Source organism: Camelus dromedarius, chromosome 19 (genome assembly GCF_036321535.1).
Source record: "Camelus dromedarius isolate mCamDro1 chromosome 19, mCamDro1.pat, whole genome shotgun sequence".
NCBI lineage: Eukaryota > Metazoa > Chordata > Mammalia > Artiodactyla > Camelidae > Camelus > Camelus dromedarius.
Window position 1 is genome coordinate 17,697,192 of NC_087454.1, and position 11,625 is coordinate 17,708,816.

At 41.9% G+C, this 11,625-nt stretch overlaps 2 protein-coding genes and 1 non-coding gene across 3 annotated transcripts; 1 reads left to right on the forward strand and 2 right to left on the reverse strand.

Moving 5' to 3' along the window:
- The first annotated feature begins 80 nt into the window (after positions 1-80).
- On the forward strand, positions 81-3,220 carry ABT1 (activator of basal transcription 1). The gene is made up of 3 exons (XM_010980174.3): positions 81-339; positions 1,012-1,217; positions 1,362-3,220. The coding sequence occupies exons 1-3, from the start codon at positions 99-101 to the stop codon at positions 1,740-1,742; spliced, it is 828 nt and encodes a 275-aa protein (XP_010978476.2). The 5' UTR covers positions 81-98; the 3' UTR covers positions 1,743-3,220.
- A 2,417-nt stretch (positions 3,221-5,637) lies between these two features.
- On the reverse strand, positions 5,638-5,711 carry TRNAN-GUU (transfer RNA asparagine (anticodon GUU)). Its single transcript has one exon. It is a non-coding gene; the product is annotated as a tRNA-Asn (tRNA).
- A 3,520-nt stretch (positions 5,712-9,231) lies between these two features.
- Positions 9,232-10,219, reverse strand: LOC116147771 (olfactory receptor 2M2). The gene has a single exon (XM_031435466.2). It carries the CDS (start codon positions 10,168-10,170, stop codon positions 9,232-9,234), a length of 939 nt encoding a protein of 312 aa, XP_031291326.1. The 5' UTR covers positions 10,171-10,219.
- Between the last annotated feature and the right edge of the window lie 1,406 nt (positions 10,220-11,625).

Below are 11,625 nucleotides of genomic sequence, written 5' to 3' on the forward strand. Positions count from 1 at the left end.
ACCCCGACAGGCCCCGCCCCATCTACGTATGCCGTCGCAAACGGTGCGCGTCAGAGGCACGGCGCTTTACGGCTGTCCTGCTCCACTTAACGGCAAGCATGGCGGCAGAGGACTCGGATAAGGGAGTCTCCGATTTGGATCCTGTAGAAGGAATAGACCAGAAACCAGACGCAGAGGAGGAACAGGAGGAGACCGAAGAGGCGGCTGGCGGCGGCAAGAAACGGGTAGTGCCGGGTATTGTGTACCTGGGCCACATCCCACCCCGCTTTAGGCCTTTGCACGTAAGGAACCTACTCAGCGCCTACGGCGAAGTCGGGCGCGTTTTTTTCCAGCCAGAGGGTGAGTGCTTGGGACGTAGTGGTGAGGGAAGGAGGGTGATGCTTGCTGGCGGTGTGCGTGCACGCCGGTCCTGTTACCTCGCCTGCGTGGGTGCTGGGCGCTGTCGCGGCCCGGGGGCCGGCGTCCCGCTTCTTTGGTAAATCCGTAGCACATGTCTCCTAGGAGGCAGGCATGGGGTTTGAGTAGCGCAGTTTGCCTAGCTGAGCCTTAATTCTCGGATAGCTAACTTTTGGATTTTAATCTCGTCTTTGGCCACCCCTCTTTCCTGAGTCTAATTTACCAGTTTGTTAAGTGGGTACAGCCTGAATTAAGATCTCTGGCTTTTTCACAAAACTGAACCTATCCTTTAGTCATTGAGGCCCGGATCAAGAAAAGGTATACAATCAGCTGCCCCCAGTTTCCACAGAGACACTAACTGGAATTGGGGCTGGGGGCCTGTGCAGGTTTTAAATAGAGTGTTTAGGGCAGACCTGTTAAAGGAGTTGACATTTGAGTTAAGGAATGAGTTAGACAATGGTGAAAGGGTGGACTTTGCAGTTACCAACTTCCGGGCAAAGACCTTGAAGTAGGATCCTGGCCGGCGGGCAGGTTTGCAGAATTGGCGATTAGGAGGTGCAGCTGAGTGGGTGCTGCGTCGGCTTACTTCACCACACCGCTCTCTTTGGCTCGCAGACGGGTTCGTGAGGCGCAAAAAGAAGGCAGCGGCGGCCTCCGCTGCGGGAGGCAAAAAGCGATCCAAGTACAGCAAGGACTACACCGAGGGCTGGGTGGAGTTCCGCGACAAGCGAGTAGCCAAGCGTGTGGCGGCCAGTCTACACAACACACCCATGGGCTCCCGCAGGCGCAGCCCCTTCCGTTATGACCTGTGGAACCTCAAGGTGAGGGGATTGGCTTGTCTCATCCTCCCACTTTTCCACACCCAGCCCAGGAACCTTATAACCTCTTGTTGGCCTCGCCCCACCCATCTCTTCTCCATCCCTGGCCTTCCCTACCCAGATCTTTTCTTGTTTTCCTGTCCACAGTACTTGCACCGTTTTACCTGGTCCCACCTCAGTGAGCATCTTGCCTTTGAGCGCCAGGTGCGCAGGCAGCGCCTAAGGGCTGAGGTTGCCCAGGCCAAGCGTGAGACTGACTTTTATCTTCGAAGTGTGGAGCGTGGTCAGCGTTTCCTTGCCAACGATGGGGACTCTACCCGCCCGAATGGCTCCTGGACCTTTGCCCAGCGTCCTACTGAGCAGGAGCTGAGGGCCCGGAAGGCAGTTCGGCCAGGAGAACGTGAACGGGCTCGCCTGGCTAATGCCCAGGACCAGGCCCGTTCCAACCGAGGGCTTCTTGCCAGGATCTTTGGAGCCCCTCCACCCTCAGAGAGTATAGAGGACTCCTCACTAGTTAGGAACTCTTGAGGGGCAAGGAGGCCCTTTCCCCCTCCTGGCCCAGCCCTGATAAAGAATACCTGGGTGGACATTTTATTGTGTTTCTCAAACCAGGAGTCTCTGGTAAATGCTCAGACATAGAAGTTTTGTAGGCCTCTCCTCTCCCCTCCAGCTCCTGTACATGCCTGGTTGAGGCACTTAATTCATACTAGCTGATTATGACTACTGAGATGCCTGTTTTGTCTTGTTTGATTCTTGGCTGCCTGCCTCCTGACCATTGGGGCCCTCTAAAAATTCTACTTTCTGGCCCCAAGAAGAGTGTTTACTTTGAGCTACAGTGATAATGGCTAGTCCAGACAGCTATTTACCAGCCGCAGGTACCGGGCAGCAGCAACATCCTTTTTATTTAGAAAAAAACTAATAGGGATGGGGGTTAATGGGGTAGGAGTGGCTTGGGAGCCACCTTCCAAATATATTTATAGAAAAGAAAAAATATATGTATATATTTTTGTATGCTTTTATGGAAGTTGGAGATGGTCACTGGATAAATTCCAACTTCCATCTGTGTCCCATTCACTCACCTTCACTCCATCTCCTGGTCTCAGACTCACCTTTCCCCGCTTCAACCTGGACCCTTTTCTATCTATCTAATCAATTTCTTAGGCCATGTTATTCATAGTTATCTAATTCAGCATTTACTCAGTCACTATATGAGGACATAGAGTGACAGTGGGTAATAATATATGGCCCTTGGTGTAAGTCTTATAGACCACTAAACAGATGTTTAAGACATAAATGTATAGAAACATTGCATGTGTATAAGGGATAGAGTGGAGCCATGGGAAGACATGGTTGACTTTGTCTGGGAAGGTAAGTGGTGCTCTTAATGTGGAGCTGATTTCCAAACAGAGTCTTCAGAGATAGGTCAAATTTTCACCAGGTATTTCAGATTGTTCCTGAAAAGTGAACAGAATGTTGAAAGAGCCCAGTATTTATTCCTATAATTGCAACAAAGCTCCATGGATGGAGTGTTGGGTTCAAACCACTGTAAAGGTAGGCAAAACCTAGGAGGTAGTTATGCACAAATGATGCCCTTCTGGTTCATTTACACATATTTTCTGTGCTTGGACAAGGGAAGGTTCACAAACAACATGCAAAGCAGCTCTGCTGGTGTCAAAATCCATGTAAGCCACTAAGAGGTGTCACAATAAACTAAGAAAAATCTACATACAACCTCATAATAGATTAAAACTCTGGTCAATATCCAGGCTTTTAGACTTACAGGCAGTGTTAGAGTGATAATAATTTGAGTTCTGCTTTGCTGTTTGCTTTCTTAGGTCTTTTTCCTCATCTTTTTTTCATTGTCATCAATTATCTATCTATTTGGATGAAATGAATTCATTCACCTTGGCTCTAAAATAACCTAGCCATGTTAAGACTTCAGTTTGATAGGTGCAGTTTATTTGGGAGAATTAAAAAATCATACAATAAAAAATTATGGTCTGTTTGGTGTGACTTTTCTCACAATCCTTATGCCTCTCATACCCAGCACACAAACATATCTTTGTAACATTATCCTGTTCTTGTTTTCTGTGTTCATTTCTTGTGAGTTTGTTTGTTTTGTGAGTTTGTTTCATGTGGATTGTTTCCTTAGGTCATGTGTCTCCCAGATGAACCAGGAAGATCCAGTCTCAGAATCTGACAAGCTGTCATTCATTTATTCACAGCTCTAAGTGCCCATTGTCACCTTTGCTAGATGAAGGGAGTACCAAGGTGAAGAAATTTCTTCCTTTTAAGTTGCTAACAGCTTAGAAAGTAAAACACATGTAGGGCTTAATAATTTCTTGAATGAATGAAGTTGTATATCCAGGCTGGTTGGCATTAGATATCAGTATATTCAAGGTGAGCATTTCAGGCTCAAGTTTAAACAGTTCTGCACAAAGAGCTCACACTTGGGGGTAGGTAAGCTGGGTAAGTCACAGAGTGAGGAATGAAAATACAAATGGGTACAAGAAAATCAGTTTCCCAGGAACAGTAATCTTGATTCCCTCTAAATTCTAAGCCCTTTGAAGGCTGGAAAATACCTTTTTTACGCTTCAAAATTTGTTCCCATTTGAACAGCACTTAGTTTTCTGTATGAGTTATTTAATACACAGCCATACAAAATCATTATCCCCACATTTCCATCATTAAAACCAGGATTAGATGTGACACAACTTGCCACTTAATATTATTACCATCATCTTTCCCAATTGCTTTCGCAAACGTGCATATGATAAATGCTTATTGCATGAATCTCATGTGACATAAGCTTATAGACTAGAGAGTGAAGAGTTACAGCAGTTATGAATGGATTTATCTAATACAAAGAGTTGTAAACTGGGTGGTTTAACTCTCACCCGTCCTCTATATAATTACACTAAGTTATGAAACCATTGTGCAATGCATACTCTGAATCAACTTAGTTTCACGCCATCTAAGAAGCTGGGATCCTGCATTTGCCAGAACAGTAGATCAGTAAAATGAGCAAGGGCTTCTGGCCAAAGAGGGCTTCTGGCCAAAGAGAGTAAGAGGGCTTTAATAGGGTATGTCTAGGCGTGTGAAATTATTCCTAAAAATATCCAAAAGTCACAGAGCACTTCCTCAGTTTACTTTTCCGTGATTTCTCATATCTCTGGAAATTGTCTTGCTGTTTTCAGAGTTGAAGGGAAAAACCCTTCACGTAATCCTCAGCGATGTGCCCTATTCCCCGAAGAGAGTTGATGTTTTGGCAGATTGAGGTCCAGTACAATTGGTCCCCGACTTACGACGATTCAACTTAAAATTTTTCAACTTTAGGATAGTGAGAAGGCAGTTCACGTTCAGTAGGAACTGTACTTCCAATTTTGAATTTTGATGATTTTCTTGGCTAGTGATAAGTGGTGAGATACTCTCTCTTGGTGCTGGGCAGCCACTCAATCATAAGCCATTCTGTTTTTCACTTTCAGGACACTATTCAATAAATTACATGATATACTCAACACTGTATTATGAAATAGACTTTGTGATTTTGCCCAAGTGTAGGCTAACTTAAGTGTCCCTAGCATGTTTAAGGCAGGCTAGGCTGAGCTATGTTGTTCAGTAAGTTAGGTGTATTAAGTGCATTTTCAAGTTACAGATGTTTTCAGCTTAGATGGGTTTAACTGGTGTAACCCCATCCTCAGTAGAGGTGGATCTGTATTAGATTTCCCAAACCTCAAAGAAGGGATCTCGCCTCTGATCCCCAGCAAAAGCGGTAATCTTCCCTTTTGGTAAATTACATCCGCCGCCCTCGCGCCTATACAAAACTCTATCTGAGACGCTGAGTAATAACAAAGCCAGGGGAACGAAATGGGAAGAAACGGATAAAACTGTTCTTTGTTAGGCTCTAATTTTTGAAAAATGTAAACAACATCCTGAATACTCCTGAGACTTTAACTAAGCGAGGAAACTCGGATGATCTAGTAAAATACAAAAGTCACCGTAAACCAGATATCCCCGAGGGGGTCTCCGCCACCCGCCTTGGCGGTCCGATGTCCGACCCAAGTAGCTGATTCAGGTAGAGGTGACGCAAGCTCATTGTGGACAGCAAGCTCTGCAGGCCTTTGCCCGAGTGGCCGCGGCTGCTCTTCGCAGGGTGGGCTCTACTGGATGTACCAACCCAACCGAGGGAGATAGAGTCTGGTAACAAAATTAGAAGCTACGTCCCGAATAACCGGATTGCTCTCACACCTGATGGCATGCCAAAGGGGTTCGGTGAATTTTATTTAATTAACCTATCCCAAAGACGACTGGAGGAGGCGTGTTAGTTCGATTTTCATTTAGTTTATGAAAACAAAAAGGATCTGACAGTATCAGATACAGTCTCGGAATTAAAACACACGCTTCGTCTTCAAGCACAAGAAACCGTCCCTGGGTGGGCTTGAACCACCAACCTTTCGGTTAACAGCCGAACGCGCTAACCGATTGCGCCACAGAGACATGGATAGTAAAGGTTTTCTTTCCCTATAATATCATTTTATTTTTTTTCCCTTTTAAAAGCTATATTTTAGAAATGCACCTTTTACTGGCTATAAATATTGGGAAAATGTTCTCTTCTTGATTTTCGTTGTTCCCATGTTAATGGTGTGTTTTAAACACAGACGTTTTAATAATGTAGATATTCTGAGAGAGGAAAATCAGAGTTTTGATGGGGCAGAGAGTGGGATGCGGGACTGTTGACTGTTTACTCGAATAGGTGTGAGCATAATCTAAGGAAAGACATTAGGACAGAATTTATTCTCAGTTCAAAGATAGGGTTTTCGCTAATAATTCATTGACGAGGAAGCCCCTGGAAGGATCCTGAATACATGAAAATATATTAAATGGGAAAGACACCAGGAAGAGCAATGAGGAAGGGGAAAATATTCGGGAAAATGTTGAAAGGTTCTGCGATGGATCCCAGAATTATCAGATAAAGGGGTAGGTAGTTCCTGGGAAACAGGATACTCTCATGGTACCAAAGTAGCATCACAGAGATCACTTGCTAATTGTAGAGACTAAAATCTTTACGGATAAGAGACTATATATCTCCACTTAAGCTAGGGATCAAATTTAGCATCATTAACAATGGGACAAATTAACCCTATGTGCTTCCTGATGAAGTCACAGGAAGTACACAGTATGAACCATTTAATATTCTGGCCAAGAAGATTTAACTTGGATCCATTCAGACCTTTGGACATGATTTCTAGCCTATAGTTGCTTCATGTAGCTACTGCTGTGTAACAAGATACTGAAAAAGTCAATGGCTATGTCAGGATTCTCCAGAGAAGAAGAACATTTATAGTAAATCTCATCTCCCCCCACCTTCCCCCTCCTCTCTCTCTCTCCTATTTGTCATCTCTCTATCTAATTGGCTTATGTGTAGAGTCATCCAGCAAGGTGGACACTCAGGCAGGATTTCTGTGTTACAGTCTTGAGACAGAATTTCTTCTTCAGGAAACCTCAGCTTTTACTCTAATAAGCCTTCAAGTAATTGGATGAGATTCATCCACATTATTCAAAGTAATCTGATTTACTTAAATTCAGCTGATTGTAAATGTTAATCACACCTATAAAATATGTTCACAGTGCAATCTAGACTAGTGTTTGACCAGACAACAGGGTGCCATAACCTAGTCATGCTGACAAATAAAATTAAACTTTACAGCAGCTTAAAAACACAAGCATTTAATATCTTGTTCATAGGCTACAGGTTGGCTGGGGCGACTCTGCACTTATTAGCAAAAATGATGAATGTCTTTTTCTCTTTTTAACTGATTAAGTTATTCTCTTGTATGCATGATTTCATTCCACTTTCCATAAGATGATTTCCCTTATTTTTATGATTTCTGAAACTCAGTATTTTACACCCTAACTTTCATTTTTTCCCAAACTATTGCTTTAGAATTTTGTTGTAGAATTTTATTGTATTTGCCATATCTATCATATTAGTGAACATGTATGATTCTTCAGTGTCGTTGTCTACACTATCTGCACAGTCACCCACGTACATACATGCACACATACAAATCTACAACACACAAAAAAGCAGGTGGATCTCCTCTTTTTTTTTCCTTTTTAAATGAAACTGTCAGTTTACAAAATGTCAATTTCTGGTGTAAAGCATAATGTTTCAGTCACATATTTACATATGTATATTCCTTTTCATATTCTGTTTATTATAAGTTACTACAAGATATTGAATATAGTTCCCTGTGCTATACAGTAGAAATTTGTTGTTTATCTATTTTATATATAGTACTTAGTATCTGTAAATCTTGAACTCCCAATTTATCCCTCCCCACCCCATTTCCCCCCTGGTAACCATCAGTTCATTTTCTATGTCTGTGAGTCTGTTTCTGTTGTAAATAAGTTCATTTTTGTCTTTTTTAAATTTTAGATTCCACATATAAGTAATATCATATGGTATTTTTCTTTCTCTTTCTGGCTTACTTCACTTAGAATGATGATCCCCAGGTCCATCCATGTTGCTACAAATGGCATTATTTTATTCTTTTTTATGCCTGAGTAGTATTCCATGGTTTAAATATACCACAACTTCTTTATCCAGTCATCTGTTGATGGACATTTAGGTTGTCTCCATGTCTTGGCTATTGTGCTGCTATGAACATTGAGGTGGATGTATCTTTTCGAATTAGTGTTGGATCTCCTCTTGATTAAGGATTCTGGAGTCATTGAAAGAACCAGCCTCCCACAATCCCAGGTATGTTAGTTGGAATCCAAGTTCCACTTGCCCTAACACTGGGCAAAGTTCTTGGACCTTCATGGAGAGCTCAGCAGAGTGTGGTGAAAGTGGAGACTGAGTCAGTTGAAATCAGTTCCCAGGTTGTACTACCTCAATTCTGCTTTGCATTTGGCCACCAGGTGGGAGGAGTGTGTGTGTGTGTGTGTGTGTGTGTGTGTGTGTGTGTGTGTGTATGTGTGTTCACTGTGAGGGGTATGTATTGAAGTGGATGTGTACAGCCTGCAGATGGCTAGCAGGCTGGAGCCAGAGACTGCATTTATGTATGTGGATGAGTTCTAAAGAATTGGTGGGGGGGCTTGACAGTGCTACTTAAGGATAAAGTGAAGTCAGTGGGAGTTGGTGGTTTGTGTAGCTATCATTTTTTAAAACAGTTAAGAGCCTATTGAGGTAAGTTTGAAAAATCAGCCATCTGTATTATTTTCTGCTCTAGATGAGCAAACATTGTAAAAAAAATTTTCAGGCGTTTTGTCTTATTAAAAGGGAATATGAAGAGGTAGAGTCATTTTTAAGGAAGAAAGCCTCAAGAACAAACTTTCATAACCACTAAGCCTAGAGCTGGAAGCAACCAAAATGTCCTTCATTAGGAGGATGGCATGTGGCACATCCAGACAATAGAATATCATTCAGTGCTAAAAGGAAATGAGCTATCAAGTCATGAAAAGGCATGGAGATAAATGCACACTACTAAATGAAAGAAAATAATCTGAAAAGGCTTCTCTATGATTCAAACTACACAACATTTGGGGAAAAGGAAAACTACAGAGACAGTAAAAAGATCAGTGGTAGCCAGGAGGGAGCATAAATTTATCAATTTTTACTTTTATAGATTGTGCTTCTGGTATTAAGTTGAAGAATTCTTAGCCTGGACTCATGTATGTTCTTTCTCAGTAGTTTCATAATTCTTTTTACAGGTTATTACACCCAATCCAAAAAACCTCCAACCAAATGCCAGCAAGAACATGCCTATAGTTAAACAAAATTAGATTTATTTAGTTTTCTGAGGCAAAGGAGAATGTGCCCCGGGGAACATTTGAGAACATTTCAGTGAGGAAGATATGGGAGGGTTGCTTGTTTGTTTCACTGACAAACACATATAATATGTGTGTGTATTTGTTGCTAAATCTGTGAGAATTTGTTTTTCATAAATAAATGTGCAAGAGAGAGGGAAAGGAGTTATGAAAGGAAAAAAATCCCTGTAAACTATTATCCAGTTTACTCTCTGGACTTCTCCTTCCCTACTGCCTTACTGAATGCTTTTGCCACGTCTTTGTTCCGGAGGCTGTAGATAAGAGGATTCAGCATGGGAGTGAGAATGGTGTAGAAGGTCGACACCGTCTTGTCCTGGGCTGGGGAACGATTGGAAGTGGGCCGCATGTATATGAACATAGCTGCTCCATAGTACATCCCCACAACGCTAAGGTGTGAAGTACAGGTGGTGACAGCCTTGTGACGACCTTCCCCAGAACTCATGCGAATGACAGTTATAATTACACGTGTGTAGGAGATGATGATGAGTGATAAAGGGAAGAGGAGCATTACTACACAGCAGATGAAAATGAGTGTTTCAAATGTGGAAGTGTCTGTGCATGAGAGACGTAGGAGTGCTGGGACATCACAGAAGAACTGGGATATTTCTCGAGAGCCGCAATAGGAGAAAGACAAAGTAGCGGCTACCTCAACAATCCCATCGAAGACACCAAGGGTCCATGAAGAGGCAGCCATGAGTCCACAGAGTTTCCGGTTCATGAGATTGGGATACTGAAGTGGGTAGCAAATGGCAACATAGCGGTCATAGGCCATGACAGCCAACAGGAAACACTCAGCACCAAGGAGGGACACATAGAGGAATATCTGGGTTTCACATCCTGCTACAGAAATGGTCTTCCTGCCAGACAGGTAGTTGCAGGCCATTTTGGGTACAGTGGTGCAGATGAGCATGAGGTCCATGAGGGAGAGTTGGCTGAGGAGGAAGTACATGGGGATGTGGAGCCGGGTATCCAGGTAGATGAGGAGAACCATGATAATGTTTGCCAAGAGAGCCACTGTAAAGATGCCCAGGACCAGAGAGAAGAGAAAGATGTGAGAGGGAGTGTGACTAAAAATGCCCATCAAGATGAAGTCAGGGCTGAATGTCTGATTCTCCCATTCCATGATGAATGTTTTCCTTATCTAGAACCACAAGAAATTATAAAAGTTAACTGTTTATGTAGTTATGTATTCACTATCTACTCTTTGTGTGCTACTCTATTAGACCAACTCTGTTGGGGTTGGAGTTCAGGACGCTACACAAGAGGTTACGCCCACCATCTCAAGAGGTTTCTCCTCATTATTATTCAAGAAAAACCTTGACAATTCTACTAATCATCTCAGACACTTCACCTAATTTTCTGATGTGAGTGTTGGCTCAGGTTACTTCCCTCATGAAGAATATACTTTGTTCTCCAAGCCATCCCAACATTTTCCTTTTATTCCTTCATCCAAGCTTTAGAACAATCACATAATCCTCATGAACTCTATTTGATTTTAATAGATAATATGCTCTCCACTCACTACACTCAGCCTTGTGTCCTCTTCTACTGCCTTTGGTGCAGAGTGCTGAACAGGGATATCCGATTTGAGATCAGGAAAACTTGGGTTTGAATCATTGCTCTACTGACAACAGTGGTATCATCAGGCATCCTCTTAAAATTTTTTTCTATAGTGATACTAATATCTATCTTTCAGGATTGTTGCAAAGGTAATAAAAGATAACTTCTATAAATCACTCAGCATAAAGCTTAATCCAAAATATGAACTCAGAAAATATAAGCTTCAAACACCTTAATCACTATCATGATCATACTTTTGGTAGTTAGTCATATTGCATTAGTTTGTTAGTCTGCCATAAGAAGGTACGAAAAACTAGGTGAAATGAACAATCAAAACTGATTGTCTCACAATTCTGAAGGCTAAACAAGTGTTAGATCAAGGTTTCAGCAAGACTGGTTCCTCCTGATGGCTGCAAAGAAGAATCAGTTCCATGCCTCTTACCTAGCTTCTGGTGGTTGCTGGCAATCTCTGTGTAGGAAATAACCCTGATGTCTTCCTTCAGCTTCCCATGGCAATCTTGCTGTTTGTGTCTGTCTCCAAATTTCCTCTTTTTATAAGGACACTAGCCATTTGGATTAACACTCTCCCTAGTGACCTCATTTTAATTTGATTACCTTGTTAAGACTGTATCATTCTGAAGTACTGGGGTTTAGGATTCCTACATATAAATTTTGAGGGACACAATGCAATCCATAAAATATATACTAATTTCCATTTTTATTTTTATCCTATTATTTTATGTAATGACTTATTCTCTAAAGTATAGGCCACTAGAGAATATGAAAACAAATATATGTATGTTCCTATATGACTGAACTATCGTGCTGTACACCAGAAATTGACACAACATTGTAAACTGACTATACTTCAATAAAAATATACATAATAAAAAAAGAATTGACTAACGTATAGGCCACTGAAAGGTAAAGTAATGCCTTACATTTTTGAAATACTATTTTAATCAAACAGAATTGTGCTTTACACAGAGTTAAATATGTGCTTCTCAGGGAAAAAAAA